This window comes from Sylvia atricapilla, chromosome 9, assembly GCF_009819655.1.
Source record: "Sylvia atricapilla isolate bSylAtr1 chromosome 9, bSylAtr1.pri, whole genome shotgun sequence".
NCBI lineage: Eukaryota > Metazoa > Chordata > Aves > Passeriformes > Sylviidae > Sylvia > Sylvia atricapilla.
The window spans coordinates 25880505-25898766 of NC_089148.1; the positions used below are offsets into that span (position 1 = coordinate 25880505).

Genomic DNA, 18262 nt, shown 5'->3' on the forward strand with positions numbered 1-18262 from the left:
CTTTGGCATGTTCCTGAATCAGGAGAGGGAAGAAGGGAAGCAAACGTTTTCTTATGGTTTGGGGACCTGTAAAGACATAGAGCATCTGTTCCCCAGTTAAGTCATAGTCTGGTAGCACTGAATCATGTTAAGAGCTAAAATGATGGGAAAAAAAAGTACTTTTTTCACCTTGCCTGTACCTGTGTCTTAAATGTCTTTAACATTTTTTCGCCTCGTGGCAAAATAATTCTGGAATTTCGGAAGGTATGTGAATGGAAATGCTTTGCTGGGGAGGGGGGTTTGGTGTTTATAGCCTTGGAGAAAAGATAAATACTCAGCATGATTTCACTTCAGTGCCTTGATTTTATCTCTGGTATAAAATGGAGAATCAGATTTTCTTAGGCAAACACTTTATCCTTCTAAACAAGCAATATTCTTGGTGGTACAGGGAATGGATTTGCCTTGGATGCCATCTGTAAATGTGAAGCCAGAAAAGGAAACTGTCTTTAATATTATCAGTTACTAACAGAAGTCTTTGTGTCTACATGACCATAAAACCTGTCCATATTTTTCTCTTGCAGGGTTAAGAGAGCATTAAATTTGGACCCTGTTAGAAAAGATGTAAGTATTTTTTGGTGTCTGGAGCCATCTGGGCTGTATAAATATATATGTGTGTATATATATATATATCTGTGTGCAAAAATAAATGTGGATATAAACAATCCATTTCATTTTAGCTGCCTTTATGTTGTTACAGATTGGATGTTGCCTGGGCAAATCTTAAAGCACAAAATTACTGCTGCAAATATTAGTGTAAAATTGATTGTATTTCATTTGTCACAGAACTGCCTGGCGTTAAGTAATGTACATCTGCATGAATCACTTGAAAAATGGGCATATTGTTATTGCCATCACTATTTACCCAAGAGCTGAATGAGTTAAGATCCTTGGTGAAATCATTTATTAGAAATTAGCTCCATTATCCTGGGAAGCAAACGTTTCTGCCATGTAATTGTACATGTGACAATATGGAATTATGATAACGCCGTCATCTGCATATTAGAAACTGCAAAAATTGAAATGAAAACATTTAAAGGCATTTTCGTGGCAGGGGCTGTAATTACCTCCCTCAGCTAATCTGGCATAATGAAACAATAAACTCCTAACGCTGCCATCAATTCCACCACAGTTATCACAATAAAAAATAAAATTGTCCTGGTGCTGTTATTGGTTGGGAAGGCAGCTCCAGCCTCCTCCCAGCCACCAGCATGTCGTGACATATGTCACTTTATTCTCTCCCACAGTGGCTCCTGCTGCAGCCAGCAGTGCACAGGAGCTGGGGAGGAGGATGGCAGGGTGGAAAGGAAGGAGAATTTTTGGATAAGTACAGAGAGAAAGAGCTGGTCAGCAAACGAGCCCCCAATAAATCTCAAAAAAAAAAAAAAATTCTGAAAACACTCATTCCTGGAGGCCTCACTGGTATTGAGCAAGGTAAAAATTGGCCATTTAAAAGAAATTTCTAAATACTTTTTTTTAAAAAATTTCAACAGAGGTGGCAGAATACCTCAGTGGCACTGAAAAAAAAAAAAAAAAAAGTCATTAGCAATTTAATTAGCAGCTTAGTGTACAATTACCCAACTTGCTCTGCCCAGAATGCAGCTGTGACTGTGATTTTGCATCTCTTTCTTGGGCTGAAGTAACAGAGTGGTCCAGCTGAAATTCCATGGAATGCTTTTCCTGCCCCAAAGCCATCCCTTCCCATGAGATAAAAAATAATTACTTCAGGCTTACCTGCAGTCAGGTTCTTGTGCAGCAAAAAAAGCTGAAGAAATTTTCTTTCTGTCATCTGAGTGATAGAAACTTTGCAGTGATGTGGCTTTACACTGATTTTTAGTTCACATCGTGTCTCTAACAGATGCAGGCCGAAGATTTAAATGAAATAAATAACTTTACAGAAAGAAGGAAGGAACAGAAAGTATTAAACTCATGGTTTGGGTGAAATAGATGTTTAATCTTTGCTGTTTCTGTCATTCCTTCCCTGGTTTTATCAAGAGTTCCTCATTCTATGGATCAAAATATTCATGAACTAACCAAATCAGGGATGAGTGTTTTTAGATTTTTGGAATCTTAGCATGATATTGTTAAAAAAATGCATAACTGGAGTAAAATTCTTCTTCCTGGAAGAGAAAGTTTACTGACAAATAAAAACTGTCCTTTTAAATGCTGAAGGAATTTTGTTTAAGAATAACCTTATCCACATCTAGAAATGGGTGAGCTGCAGAAAAAATACTTGGAAATGTGTGGAAATTCTCCCTGTTGAAAAGGAGATTTGAGAACATGTTAATCCCTAAATTTGCATTAATACTTCAATTAACATTGCATTTAAAGATGATTGAAAACATTTCTTTAACCTGCTCAAATGCGACAAGACAGAGTGAGGATTCCCATCAGGTGGGATGATGTTTAAATGCTGCTGGGCTGCAATGAGAGTATAAATGAGAGATGTGAAATTATTTAAGGAATTTGAGACTAAAACTAGGCAGAGGCAAGTGGACAGCAAATTAAATCTTTTAAAATCTCCTGCAAATCCCACTGCTGATGACCAGCACTTGTGGGTTGTAAAGTAAAAAAAGTTTGGGTTGTTTTTGTTTTGTTATGTTTTGTTTTATTTCTGTCCATGAAATGTGCAGAAAATCCCAGTTTCTAATCCTTCCAATTCAGCATCCATGTTACAGCATGTCCCAGATAATCCCAGTTTGTATTTCAGCACTGCAGACTTGTTCTTCTGAAAACTTCTCTTTTAGTATCATTAAATAGTTCCTTTTCCATCATCAGACATATTGAAACCCTGAACCACAGACGAAATTTTGGATTGAAGGGACTCACTTTGGATTTTTTCAATTTAAAAAAAATTACAGGAAATAACTTTTGATACAACTAAAATCTAAAACTATTTGTGCCTTAAATTCTCATTGCTGAAGAAAAATAATAACTTGGTTTGACTGCTTTAAAAAAAAACCAAACTAACCATCAAGGTGATCATGCCAGAATACCTAAATCCCTGGAAAACACATATTTTTTTCTTTATGGAACCTGGGAGACAAAGTGTTTGAAAGGATTTTTTTTTATCTTTTAAAGCCAAATTAATCTTATTGAGGAGAGGGAGTGACAAATGACAATGAGCACAAAATCACCCCACCACAACATTCAACATGGGCCTTCCACAATGGCAATACATAAACCCAAGAATTCCTTAGGTAAAAACATTAGGTAGTTAAATCCAGAGAGGTTTTATCAACATTCCTCTGGATTATTTTTTGGGGGGTGTGTTTTTCTCCATTTCAGGCACCTAGTGGAACCTCCCAGAAGGCCAAGAGGAACAATCTGAGCTCGTACTCCCCCACCACAGGCACTCGCCAGATCAGCCCCTTCTCCTCTCCCAGCAGGACAGAAAAACCCAGCAAAGCCCCAGCACAGGGTGAGCTGAGCATCCCTTCTTCCTTACTGCAACATTTCCCTGTGTTTTGCCTGGATTTAGGGACTTCTATCTATATTTCATTTCTTTTTCCTCTCAAAGAATCTCTGCAAAAGCCGGTGATGGGGCTTAAAGCTTGAATTTTTTTCAGCGTTAAATCTTGTTTGTGAAACAACTGAGTGAAGCAATTTTTAATTAACATTAAGGCTGAGTGTCATCAGCTCTCAGAAAATACACCTTGGTAAGATTATAATTGTATTATTTCCAGTTCACTTTAGGATGAACGTTCACTTAGTTACACAGTCACAGCTTTTAACTCTGGCGGCTCAAAAAGCAGATTTTCAATGACTGAACTCCTTTTATGGCTGTATAAAAAATATTGTGGTTGTGGCCTCTTGAAGTGTTGAGGAGCCCTCAGGTCACCTGGTGTAACTTTTTTATTTTAAAAAGAAGAACACAGAGGAACCTTTTGTCATCTTTCCCTATGGAGCTTTGATTTCCTTGCAGTACAACTCTAGAAAAGATGGTTAGGTCTCAATAATAATAATAGTAATAAATGCATCACTTCTCTTGTTAGCGAATTCCTTGTTTGGTTATTATTAAGAAGAAAATCCCCTCTCTGATTTTGAATTTGGCTTTAATTTTCAGCCACTGGTTCTTGCTGGGTAAAAGACTTTTTGATGCCCCCGAGGTTTTGGAATTTATGTACAATAATTGAGGGCTCACCAATGTTCATGAGTTGTGATGAGTAAAAATAATCCAAGCAAAGTGGAACAAACACTGGTGGAAATTTCTCTGGGTGCAGATTTTAGCTATTGCACCATGTCCTCTCCTGATGGATCTGCAAAAATGGAGCTTCTCTCCAGGATTTTATATTTTATCCCAATTCTTTATCCTGCTGTCAGTCTATTTTATTTCCTGTGTTCATAGAGCAACAAAATGGTGGTGTGTAATTATTAAATCCCAGGTTGCCCATTTAAAACCACAATTCCTGCTTTCCTTCTAAAAATCCACACTACTGGTCTAAAAGCGTGACCTGTTTGATAATTGATGACTGATTTAAGTCCAAGTTCTGTTGACTACTTAGATTTAAAATGAAATCTTCAAGGGTCTTAACTTTTAGCTACTGTATTAAAGCTTAAACTTCTATAGCACTTTGTCATTCTGAAGTGTTTCTAAATGTTTTACAAAATATTAAAATTAAAAGTTAATTTACCCTTGAGTGCTGAGACTTGGATGTAATAATTTAGATCTAAAAAGAAGAAATCAAAGTGTTTAATGCTGAGTGTGGTCTCTTTTTTTCCAGTCTGATGGCAGGAAGGAGATTTGTTACAGTGAAATGTGGAAAGCTCCTCATTCCACAGGGTCTGTCTGGGATCTGTACATTTGTTAAGCCCATGGTAAATTCCAAATCTTTCACTTAAAGGTGAATTTACTAAATCCCCACGTTTCAGTGATGTCTTCAACTCCAGCCACAATTAAATCATTTCTGATAGTCAGATGTGACTTTTTTATTACTGGCACAAGTATTGATAGACAGGCTGAAATTTTAATCTGCTTTTGTTCTGATCTGATTCCTGTGGGAATTGGATAAGTCATGGAAATTCAGGAAGTCTTTTGTGGTCAGAGGTCACATTTATCCTGCCCCATCCATCATATGCCAGACTGGAATATTATATTGTCAGCAGAGCACATTTGGAGCCTTTGGAAGCAATTCCCAGTATCTTTGTGGTTGTTCAGAAAATGGACTTGGGGCCAGGCAGTTTTTATACAGGGAAATGGGAATTTCACAGCTCAGTCCCTGCAATATTTGCAGGATAATGCTCTTGTGTTAATCTGCAGTTAATAGGATGAAAAGCTCCTGGAAAAACACAGTAAATATCTGCCAGGATGACTCTAAGATATTAATTATATTCTTCCAGATATTAATGCTTTAATCCAAGTCTTCCAGAAACTGGGCAGGGGTCAATTCCAAAAGTGTAAATTATAAATAATTTAATGTTGTTTATTCCAAGTCCTGCTTTCCAAGTGAGCTTTGAGGTTTTCTCCCCCTCCCAAAAGATGTTTCAGCACTCCGGGTTCACATCAACACCTTCTTCGGGTGTTTCAACTACTCCACATCTGATTTTTATCTTTCTTGTGTCTCTTTTTCCCTGTGCCCCTCGGAGGAGACGGGAACAAGCAGAGCGATCCCAAGAGCGGATTATCCAGGAGAGGGCAGCCTCAAACAGAGCACGACGTGTAAGTGGCTTCACTTTCAACTTTCTTAGGAGTGCAGGGCTGTGATTGCCTCTCTTTTTCACCAGCAGACAATAATTTAACTGATGTTTATTCACCTAAATATTATGTTTGAAGTCGTTCTTCCTTTTCGTTCTTGCATTTGAACTCACGATTTGTTTCCTGGGGTTTTTGGCCTTTGCTGGATGTTTTCCCTCATCCTTAGGCTGAAATTCCTACAGTGTAGGATAGTCTCTTCCAAGTGATGGAGCTGCCCAGAATTGTTTGGATGACATTTAAACAGTGGAAAATAAAATATGAACATTATACCGGTGTAAAAACTGTAAAATGATTAATTGGAGTAGGGCTTTTTTGTGTGATTCAGTCAATCCCTTGGTCAACACATCCAGCCTCATTTCTTAGTGACAGGAACCCAGAATTATACAACAATTGGAGTACTTCGAGGCCTCATTGACATGGAAATGTTTGCATTCAATAATTCAGAATGTTTTTAAAAGGTTTGCAGGAGACCAGCAGTGCCATTCAAATAAAAACGTGTCTAAACCAACACCTACACTTAATATTCATGTGAACTTCCATACACTGAGTTTTACTGGTGGAAAATACCTTGTCCAGTACACTGATATAAATCCTCACAGCTGAACTGGGTCCACCCCCATTCCAATGAGGAAAAAAACTCTGGGAAACATTGCAAAAATGGATTTTCAGTGAGTGGGGATGGGGATAATTGGAATTGATTTATCTTTTTTTTACACAGGTTCGTGCAACTGCATTCCCAAGTGAGAAATTCCTTGCCCAGGATTCTGAAATTAAGAGAAAATCTGACAAGCCTGAAGGTCTGGTTTACACTGACTTGTCTTTTAAACTGCTTCTAATATAGGATTTGAAAGCAAAATTAGGATTTTTATATGCAACGTTTGAGTTTGAAGGGGTAGGGAAATAAATCAAAGACTTGAAACCAGGCAAGTTGGACTTGGAAATCCAGAAAATGCAAAAAACCTCAAAACTTGTTGGATTTTTTAAACTGGAAGAGTTGTATTTCCATGTCCTCCGTTTTTAATTTGTACACAAATAAAACCAATATGAAGTAGTTCTCAATTATTATTTACAACTCGAAATATGAATTAACTGCATAGATTTTTATGTCTTTGAAGATTAAAGATCCTTTTGTGTTGAAGTGATTGTACCATTTAATTTACCACTAAAATATCATTATTTAATAGTCCAATACATGTTAAAATGCAAATCACTGCTCTCTTTTATCCTCGTTTTGTCTCCTGACTAAATTTAGCACGAGGTTCATTGCTGTACATCAATAGCTGAGAAATAATTCAGTGTACTCAGAGGACTGTGTTGATTTATTTCATGTGGACGAGGTTTTATTAAAAAAAATAATTATACTAATTGAAAATATTTTAATTGCAATGTTTATTTAGAAAAGGAAGAATTTAGAGCTTATGAACAATTTCCAAATGGGTTTTGGTATGTTGCAGACATGGAGTAGATATTTGGAATGGGATTGAAGAACGATTTTAATTGTTATTTTCCAGGCTTTGGAGGGCAGCAGAGAGCTGGAAAATATCCTGGGAGTCTCACACTCGTCCTGTGTCCTGAGTGCTGAACTGCAGAAAACCCAGGAGCTGGGTGAGGAGAGGGTTCAGCACATTTATTCATCTTATTTACCAGGGATCGCTGCAGATGTTCCCTCTGGGGCTCCCCAGGACTCAGGAAAAATTCACCTCCAGTGCATCCAAGCAGGGACATAAAAGCCAGGCAGGCTAGGGAGGGAAAACCTGGAAAAGCAACACCTTTTCTTATGGAAATGGTCAGTAAATAGTTAGATGCTTAGTGGGTACTTAGGTGGGGATTAGGAGAAACGTTTGCACTTGGATTGCTTGGCCTTTCTTCTCCCCTTCCGAGGAAGTTGGTTTGTTTGTTTGTTTGCCTGGCAGCAGGATTAGGCTGAATATAAACTTCCAGGCTTTAAAAATCGCTATTCATGTGTCTTGGAATGATGGCCATTCCAGATGCTTCTTGTGTTGGGCTAAGGGCACTTCACAGCTGGCACAGCTGGAATACTTTTCCAAAGGAGCCCAAAACCAAACCTGGAGTGCCTGGACTGCTGCTTTTGGCAGCTGGGAACAGGTGGACAGCAAAGCCACAGGTACCAGAGAATTTTTCTTCCCAAACAGTAGAATTGATGCCTCACAAGCTAAATGGTGTTTAAATTATCATTTCCTCTCTGACTTGTATTCCAAAACTCATCTCATTTCCCTTCTGCACGGGCATGCAGTGCTCTGTTCCCTCTGGAATTGCAGATCCTTTCTGGGGCAGGATGGAGTTACCTGGGGACAGCCTGGGTTTCCATGGGACAGACAGACAGACAGACAGACAGACAGCCCAAAGGACAGCTCAGACCTCTTGCTGCCACTCCTGTGTCCACTCTTTCCTTCAGCAGCTCCTTGGGGAAAAAAACCATCTTTCCCCCATTTCTGAATTAGGAACCACCTCAGCACTAGAAGAAAGAAAAATGGGAACAAAATGTGGGATGAGGCTTGCAAGCACAACTTGACAGAATTCTCTAATTTTGGAAAATTCTTGTTAATTTTTTTTTGAGCACAGTTACATAGGCAAGAGGGTTTTTTTCCTTTGAAATGCTTTGGAAGTGAAGGAGGCAGCAGAGGTATTATTTTCTTTGAAAGCTCTGGGGCAACATTTGTTGATTTTGGATTTATTTCTTCACTAGTGAGTCAAGCAGAAAAACTGCAGCTGTTGAAAGCAAACCATGGCAAAGTCCCTGCCCGAGGTAAGAAACTCTTCATAACTCCTGGGTAACAGATGTTTTGATTCCTTTTGCTTGGTTTCTTTTCAGTTCTTTTCACTTGAAATAAGTTGGGTAACCTTTAGGATATGAAAACCGTGATAATCAAATGTGTTTCTTCTGAATAGTCTGCAGATGTAAATTGAATATTTGCTGCTGTTTTCATTGCATTTGGCATTTTTCCATGAGACTGTGCAAGGAGAAGGAATCATTCCTGGCCTTGCACTTGTGGCATGGTCCAGAAACCTTTTTGTATATCCCAGTAATCCTTGTCCTTCCTCATCCTCCTCCCTCCCAGTGTGTTTTCAGTATCACAATCTCACAGCAAAACCTTTTCCACTCTGTGTATTTTGTGGGGTATTTCACTTCCTCCAGGGGGCTGTGAAATCCCGGCTCTGAGGTTGTTCATAACCAGGGCTGTGAAAATATTTGAAGCTGGTTTCATCCCCAGCTACTTCAGTGCCTTGGCAGGAAGGAAGGGGACACACACACAGAGGACAGTTTAATTCCCTCACACTCAGTTAAAATCAACAAGCATCCCCCAGGGATGTTCTGATATTTCTATCTTCACCCTTTCTGGCTGAAAGCAGAGCAAACCCCAAAATCAGGAGCAGCGGTGGCATCTCTGCTGTGGGGAATTCTCTAAAAGGACAGAAAATTGATCAAGCTGAGATTTGCTGGGCTGCAGCAGATTAGCTGCAAATGGAAAGGAGTTGACAGCACTTGGGGAGGAATTGGGCTGATTTGTGCAGTGTGCAGGTGGTGATTTACAGCTCCCTGTGTCCTCCTGCTGCAGCTCCTGCCTGGCAGGGCTGGGCTGGCACAGGGAAACCCTCACTGCTGAAACACACACCCTGAGAGTCCCATCTCTGCTCCCCCAGCCCCAAACCCACGCCCAGGCCGCTTAGGTGGGAGGTGTTCAGTGAAGGTAGAGTGGGAAAGACAATTCTGAGTTGAAGCTGACCGATTTTGATGAAGTTCCAGTGTCAGCTTTGCTTTCACAAAGAATAAATTCGATTTTTGCAGCCTTGAAAATGCGGTAGCAGGAGAGGGAGAGAAGTTTGTGATCAAAGAGAAACATCTGGAGACGTTTTCCTTTGCCTTTTAGTTTCAGATGTGGGTTTTCATAATTATTTTTAATTAGTTATGGCAAGGCTTAAAACTTATGACTGTTCTGTGCCTTGGCCCAGATGGAATGTCACATTATCGTCACATGGTGAGGCATGAAATTTATTTACTTTACACAAACAAGCTCCTCTTAAAACAACTTCATAGAAAACATTCCTGCCTCAATGGGCAGCGTTGTGCAGAGCTCAGTTTATCATTTTGGGTGACCAGCATGGAAAAAGGGCATCGTTGTTTGCCCATGACTTGAATTTGCAGTAAACAAAATGTTTTTGAATAGAAAGTAAGCAAATGGTAAAACAACTGCCAAGAGATGAATCGAGTCAGTGTCTGGGAGTCCCGAATGTGCTGAGAATGGAGGTGTGGGTTGGGATGTGCACATTTTAAAGGAAGATTTCCTAGGTTTGGAGATTCCAGGAGTGAAGGTTCTAAAAGGGGAAGCTGCTCCAGCTGGTTGTGACAAAAGACAGGGACATTTTGCTTCCCCAAAACCCTGAACACAAACCATGGCTGCTGCCCATGAGTGTCTCAGAGATCAAATACTTGCAGGGGTGAGGAAAACCCTTTCCAGGCTGTGATGAAACAAAAACCACTTTTTTTTTCCTGTGGGGCTGTCCATCCTGCCAAGCCCAGAGGCAAATCTGATCCCATCTGAGTTCTGAGCATTCCCAGCTTTCATGGTGGGGTGAATACAAGTGCCTGAGGTTTGTGCTCTTGGGACAGCAGTGGTGGCGTTCCAAGAGACTGGATCAGGGTTAACTGGATGGATTTTATCCCACCCCACTGGAAATCACTGAGGAAAGCAAAGCTGGAGAGATCAGGAACCAAAACTCCTCCGAGTTTTCACCTGCCAGTCCAGTTTTGAAAACTGCATTTGTGGTAAAATATAAATCCCATTTCACACCCACTGCAAAACACAAACACCTCCTTAATAATCAGAGCTCCTCTTCAAACCAGATAAAAAGGTAAAAAATACAGAATTCCATCATCTGTCCCTTTTTGTGTCAGTCTGAGTTCGGAATTTGGGTGTCCTAAGACTGAACCACCTGGCCCTGGTGGTTGCTGGGGGTTTATTTTCACATCATTCTCAAATAAAGTGTAACAAGTTTGTTGAGCTTTAGATGTACTTGGGTGTCTGCCCCACCTTTCCTTCCTCCTCCTTGGGGCTCTTCTGAGGAAAAGGGGAATACAGCAGTGGATTTTTCCGGCTGTAAAACCCTAACCTAAAAACCACATTTCTTTTCCTCAGCCCGATTTTGTATTTACTCACAGGGAAGAAATTCCATTATCCCTTTGCTGGGAAAAGCAAGGCTGGGAACTGGCTGAGCACAAATTGTAATGCTGGAGGGATCTGAGCTTGTTCATCTGCCCTTCCCTGTGGAGGAATATCCCTGACTGTGCTCCCGAGGCTTTCCTGCCTCACACCTGGGCCAGGGCTGATCTCAGCTCCCCACTGAGTGGGCATTGCCCCAGTTTGTGTCCTGGCATGAAAAGCTGCTCAGGCTGAACTTGAATTCCTGTCTCCTCATGGTTGGTTTGAGTTTGTGACCATGGCAGTCCCTGCCGGTGGAGGAGAGGGAACAGATCCCACTGAGCCCTTCCCAGCACAGTGAGGAATCCTCTCTCCTGCCAGCCCCAGCACCTGGGGGGCTCCCCACTGCTCCATCCCCACTGCTCCTTCCCCACTGCTCCTTCCCCACTGCTCCTTCCCCACTGCTCCATCCCCTCTGCTCCATCCCCACTGCTCCTTCCCCACTGCTCCATCCCCACTGCTCCATCCCCACTGCTCCATCCCCACTGCTCCATCCCCACTGCTCCTTCCCCACTGCTCCTTCCCCTCTGCTCCTTCCCCACTGCTCCATCCCCACTGCTCCTTCCCCACTGCTCCATCCCCACTGCTCCATCCCCACTGCTCCATCCCCACTGCTCCTTCCCCTCTGCTCCATCCCCACTGCTCCATCCCCACTGCTCCATCCCCACTGCTCCTTCCCCACTGCTCCATCCCCACTGCTCCTTCCCCTCTGCTCCATCCCCACTGCTCCATCCCCTCTGCTCCATCCCCACTGCTCCATCCCCACTGCTCCTTCCCCTCTGCTCCATCCCCACTGCTCCATCCCCACTGCTCCATCCCCGCTGCTCCTTCCCCTCTGCTCCTTCCCCACTGCTCCATCCCCACTGCTCCTTCCCCTCTGCTCCATCCCCACTGCTCCATCCCCACTGCTCCATCCCCACTGCTCCATCCCCACTGCTCCTTCCCCTCTGCTCCATCCCCACTGCTCCTTCCCCTCTGCTCCATCCCCACTGCTCCATCCCCACTGCTCCATCCCCACTGCTCCTTCCCCACTGCTCCATCCCCACTGCTCCTTCCCCTCTGCTCCATCCCCACTGCTCCATCCCCTCTGCTCCATCCCCACTGCTCCATCCCCACTGCTCCATCCCCACTGCTCCTTCCCCACTGCTCCATCCCCACTGCTCCTTCCCCTCTGCTCCTTCCCCACTGCTCCATCCCCACTGCTCCATCCCCTCTGCTCCATCCCCACTGCTCCATCCCCACTGCTCCTTCCCCTCTGCTCCATCCCCACTGCTCCATCCCCACTGCTCCATCCCCGCTGCTCCTTCCCCTCTGCTCCATCCCCACTGCTCCTTCCCCACTGCTCCATCCCCACTGCTCCATCCCCACTGCTCCTTCCCCACTGCTCCATCCCCACTGCTCCTTCCCCACTGCTCCATCCCCACTGCTCCTTCCCCTCTGCTCCATCCCCACTGCTCCATCCCCTCTGCTCCATCCCCACTGCTCCTTCCCCTCTGCTCCTTCCCCACTGCTCCTTCCCCTCTGCTCCATCCCCACTGCTCCATCCCCACTGCTCCATCCCCACTGCTCCTTCCCCTCTGCTCCTTCCCCACTGCTCCATCCCCACTGCTCCTTCCCCACTGCTCCTTCCCCGCTGCTCCATCCCCACTGCTCCTTCCCCGGAGGATTTGGGCTGTTGCCTTGTACCCACACCTGAATTCTCCAAACAGCCTCAGGCTGGAGGAGCCCGGGGTGTGGCTGCAGCAGCACCAGGAGTTTTGGGATGGAAGGAAGGAAGGAAGGAGAAGGGGCAGCTCCAAGGCTCTGCAGTGATGGAACACCCTGGGCTATGCAGATGAAATATTAAGCCATTAACTGCAGTGGCAGATACAGAAATGCACATGAGACATATGACTGGAGGGCCCAGACAAGTACACAGAGAACTGTCACCCTGCATTTTAGATTTAGGTGTCAGCCCTATTTATTCCCAGGTTTCACCCTTGTTTTTACACTCTATTTTCCTATGTGCCTTTTTAGAGATGCAACAGCTATGAATTTTTAATTCTGCTGGATCTAGTTTAGAGTATTAAGCTTGATGAAAAATTCAAAAGAATTGTAGTTCTTCCAACATGTAGCAACTCCTACATGAGAATAAATACTTCTTTCTCCCATGAATATAATTATTTTAAATAAAAAAGAAAAGAAACATTAGTTTGGACTCACTTAGTAGCAATTATATGTTTAAGGGGTGTAAATAACTTGCTATCCAGACATTACAAATATCCAGGTGCTCTGTATGTGCTGATGACAACAAAATTGAAAAGAAAGACTGTAATAATTCTGACTGGTTTTCTCTGCAGAAGATATTGATTATTTGTGTGTGGTGAGAGATTTGGAAAATTCAATTAAAGGAGTTGTGCAAAGGTTTCATAAATTTCCCCGGTACAGCGTGTACACAGACATTGCTGCGTATTAAATCAATGCAGCACTTCACAATATATTTTCTTTGAAACATAAAAATAAATAACATTTAAACAGTTCTGCTTACTACAGAAACAAATTTTATTTTCTGTGAAGCATTTAGTCATGTGCTATCACTGACTCATACACATTTGCCAGCTGTAACAAATTTTATAGACGTTTTCTCCAGAGACATAGCTCATATACTATGAATTTTTAAATGAGCAAATGGTGAAGAAGGGATGTCAGCAATATAAAAATTGATCAGTTAAAAGATAAAAGCATAAGTAAAGAGATTTGTATGGTAGTCTTAATAGGTTTTATTAAATAAAAATACTATAAAAAGACAGTAATGAATAGACTGAAGGTTTTAACTGTGGTTGAGGTGGAGAAAAATTATTCTGGCACATTTAGTAGAAGATTGGTTTTATATCACCCGACAGGTGAACATTTTTTTTTTCCTCTCTGCTTTTTAGATCTGTAAATGTTTTAGAGCAGCCAAAGTTGGGAGAGGATGATGGGGGAACTTGGAGGGGAAAGGAAACTTGGGAAGATTGAGCCCTTTTAGTGCCTGTGTGGGGCAGGGCTGGGAGAGGCCGTGTCCAAGGGCAGGGATGGCTCTGCCAATGCTCTGGGGCAGGGCTGGGGGACTCCAGCCTCTGCTGACCCTGGGAACCTGAAAATTGGAGCGGAGGAGAAAAAAGGCTGGGTCTGCAGCAGCCACCCCTTCTGCACCTCCTGGGCCCCTCCCCTGAGCCCTTTTCCAGCTGCTCTGTTCACTGCCAGCCTCACCCAGGAGTTCCTCAGTGTTCCCTTTGGTTTGGTGGAGCTGAACTTACCCAGGAGCTCTGCATGGAAAAATCCTGAGGGACAGGAGAGGGTTGTTGGGGCTGTTAAGAACAGCTCACTCAGAGGTGAGGCAGGGCTGGATGGGACATTGGGCAGGAATTGTTCCCTGGCAGGGTGGGCAGGCCCTGGCACAGGTGCCCAGAGGAGCTGTGGCTGCCCCTGGATCCCTGGAAGGGTCCAAGGCCAGGCTGGAGCACCCTGAGACACTGGAAGTTGTCCCTGCCATGACAGAGGTGGGATTGGGTGGACTTTAAGGTCCCCTCCAACCCAAACCATTCCAGGATTCTTTGTTTGGGAAACAAAGCTGAGTCTGTGGCATTTTTTGAGAATCTGGGCAGCTTCTGTTTTTCAGGAGAGCTCAGAGTGCTGGGCAGAACTCAGCACTGTGGTCTGGGCACGTTTGGCTCTTTACTCACCTTACAGTCCAATGCTGCACTCTGTGGTTAAAGGGAAATCAGCCCTTTCCTTTGTGGAATTGCATTTAGCACAAGTAAACCAGCTTTAATTGAATCTTTTTCCTGTTACTTGCCATACAAGATTGGACAGTTTCCTGTTGTGAGCAGTTGTGGGGTTTTTTGTTGTTAATTTGTGTAAACAAATGATGTTTATTAGGGATAAAGCTAGAAAGTGGTACCTGAGGCCAAGGTGGGTTGGATTCTGTTTTATGTGTCCTGGCTTAGGACAGAGCCTGGGGTTGGTCAGGGCCAGCTCCAGGTGACAGTGTCAGCCCAGGGACAGGTGCTGGTGTGGAGTCACTCCCTGGCAGAGTGAGATCCCTGTGGGATCACTGTGTGCCAGCTGGGGAGAGCTGAGGAGGCCCTGCCTCAGTAGCCCCTGGGCTTTGGAGCCCTCCCAGCTGGGTTTGTGTGCAGCTGAGAGGCTCCAGCTGCTGGAAATCCCCAAGATCATTGTGAATTCTCCCTTCAGCCCTGCGTGGTGGGGGAATCAAAGTCCCCAGAGCCACCAGGCCTGGGGCTGCTCCAGCAGAGCTGCTCACATGCTGCAGGGACATTTGGCAGCCTTGGCACTCACAGGCACCTGCTCCCAGAGCCTTCCCCACACGTTCCCATTCCCTGAGTTCCTTTCTGCCCTTGCACACTTTGCCTTGGCTTGGCCCAGCCACCTGCTCACCCTGCCTGGCTGTGGGCTCAGGTGTGGGGGACTCTGGGGGACTCTGGGGTGGCTGTGGGTGATCCAGAGATGGCTGTGGGTGATCCAGGAATGGCTCTGGGTGACTCTGGGATGGGTGTGGATAATCCAGGAATGGCTCTGGGTGACTCTTGGGTGGCTGTGGGTGATCCAGGAATGGCTCTGGGTGACTCTAGGGTGGCTGTGGGTGATCCAGGCATGGCTGTTCCTCTGCTGCAATCCCTGACTGGGCTCTGCTGGCACAGCCCTGGGGATTCTTATTTATCCTTTCATTATTGATAGCAAAAAGCAGCAGCAGCTTCTCATTCTGGTAGCACATTCAGTTGTGCTTTGCCATCACTGCCAATGATGTAACACAGGTGCAGCCACAGGTGCAGGACCAGCTCTGAAATCCCTGCTGAGATTGTGTGTGAAGGAAAAGGGGAGTTGGCTGCTTTAACCACTACAGCAACTTATTGAACTCATGTTTGAGGCAGGATTTGCACAAGTTCTGTCACCACACCACTCCTGTTTATCACATACCACGTTTCTGTGTTTTCCTTGTCCACAGGGCACATCCAGGCTGCATTCCTGGCCTCACTCCTGGGCGGGAGGAAGGAGCCCCTGGAGCTGCTCCCAGCCTTGCCCAGCACTGAGGCACAGCCACAGTGACCAGGCCCTGGGTAAAGCATGTGCACAGAGCTCTGGGATGTCCTGCAGGGGCCTGAGAGCAATCAGCTCTTTCTCTGCACATGGGATTTGCTCCTGGTTTATCGAGCACCATGGCAAAGAAACTCAAGGAACTCTGCTCCCCCACTAAAACATCCTGTGCTCTTTCTCCTCATCTCCTTGCTGCTTTGGCATCTTGTCCTTGTTGCAGCATTTCCCCTCAACAGTTTGTTCCTCCTTTGGTTGCTTGTCCTTGTTCCTTCAAACATCCCAAAATGTTCCTGCAGCTCTGGGCAGAGGGCTGCTGCCCTGCCCTGAGCTCTGTGTGTGTTTGACTGGACACCACATCCATAACTCCAGCCAGATCCCATGAACGATGCTGCTGCTGCCGTCTAATTGCTATTTATTTTAGTCATTCCTCATCTCCCCACAGGCATTATGTGAAAAATGCATTCCACATCAACCCAAACTTCTCCATCTGCTGGACTGGACTTAAAAGGAGCGAAGAATTGAGTGTAAACCAATCTCCCCAGCAAATCCCAGCTGGGGAGGGCTCGCTGTGCCGGGCAGGTGCACGTCCAGATAACATTTCTGGCATCTATTTCAACTTCACAATGTGCACAAGCAGATAATCTCAATGTCAATAATCCACCCTGGGTGCTGGGCAGCCCTGTGCCCGTGGGGTTGGTGCTGTGGGGAAATAACTGTGGCTTCTGGAGGGATTCTGCAGCACTGCCTGGGCTCCAAGGCTGGAGGGAGCTCTGCAGTGCCAGGCATTCATTATTCCAGGCCTGGATGTGTTTTAGTTGTTTGCAAACACTTTCCCTGGTGGTGCTGCCAGGGTTGGGGACAGGTTTGTCATCCACATGAGGGTTCCTCTAAAGTCAACCCCAGCCTCAACCTCTAACCCAGCATTAACACACAGGGCTCTGGTAACATTTTGCTTAGGTCAACATTTGAGTTTAGTTTTGGCATTTAATGCTGCAGGAGCAGAGTTGTTTTATATAAACCAACCAGCTGCTTTTCTCTTTCCTTCTCCTCAGCCTCACCCCTCTGGCTGAGTTAATCCCCTGCATCTCAAATCTTTGCAATTAGGCTGAAAAAAATGCAGTAAAATGATTTGTTCTTCTCAAAGTCCAGCATAAACACAAACTCTTGAATGTCCTTTCTAGCACTGCAAAGTCCTGTCCTCAAATAAACTGATTTTTACAACTAAAATTCTGAACACCATCACGATAAATGTGTTCAGGGTGTGGCTGAACACACACACACCCTCAAGCTTTGGGAGGTTTCAGTTAATAAAAATGTTTTTTCCCTTCCCTGCCTGTGCAGTCAGACTGGGGAGAAGGTTGGGAAGTGTTGGAGGGGATTGTGTCAGTTGTTCCCATTTCCCTGCTCTGTCAGGCTCTCAGCTGGGGGTTGCTGTGTGTGTAAGGTGCCCCAGCTTTGTAGGCTGAGGGCACCTGAACCAGCCAGTTTCCATAACCTGTAACCTCTGGAGCTGGAAGTGAAATAATTACTGATCTGAGAACAGCCTGGAACTGACTGTGCTGGTTTAAACGAGCAGTTCTGGAAGAGCAGCACTGAACTTGTCCAGGAGCCAACAGCAAAGGTGATGATGGGCAGCAGGGAGGCACGGCAGAGCTCCCCCCTTGGCAGTTATTAAATTGGGCATTTTTAGGGACAGGGAGTTGCACAGCGAGCTCCTGCTGCACAGCCGCAGCCTTGCAGCACTCTCTGTGTCTGACCTCCCGCTGTACCGGGCTTTTGCCTCTGAAGCAGCTGGGGCCGTTAAGAACCAATTCCAGTTCCACACAAGGTGGATCGGGTGACTGTCACTTTATCACCCCCCGAGGCCACCTCAAGGACAAAGGAAACACCCAAAACTAATGTTTGGGTATGGGGCAGCGTGGGCCTGGACCTGCTGACACCCTGGGCTCCCCCTGCTTCCATCCACCTCCATTTTCTGCCCCATTACAGCCCTCCCTTGGGGAACACGGTGGGTTTGAGGTTTCACAGCCTTGGAGACAAAGATTCCTACTGTGTGTCCCAACACCCTCAGTCCCCTCAGGCCACACCTGCAGGAAGGCCGAGCTGTGGGCAGAGCTCTGGCAGAAAATCCTAAATCCTTGTGAAAAGGTGGAAGTTTTGTTGGTTTACAGGGAACAATGTAGGGAAACTGAGCTGTGCTCAGCCCCAATATCCTTCTGGTCCCTACCCCAGAGCC

At 44.8% G+C, this 18262-nt stretch overlaps 1 protein-coding gene across 1 annotated transcript; it reads left to right on the forward strand.

The window, feature by feature from the left end:
- Positions 1-2398: 2398 nt before the first annotated feature.
- On the forward strand, positions 2399-17354 carry ITGB3BP (integrin subunit beta 3 binding protein). Its single transcript, XM_066325523.1, has 7 exons — positions 2399-2413; positions 3250-3457; positions 5623-5695; positions 6450-6528; positions 7243-7336; positions 8439-8498; positions 15938-17354. The coding sequence occupies exons 1-7, from the start codon at positions 2399-2401 to the stop codon at positions 16036-16038; spliced, it is 630 nt and encodes a 209-aa protein (XP_066181620.1). The 3' UTR covers positions 16039-17354.
- Positions 17355-18262: the final 908 nt, after the last annotated feature.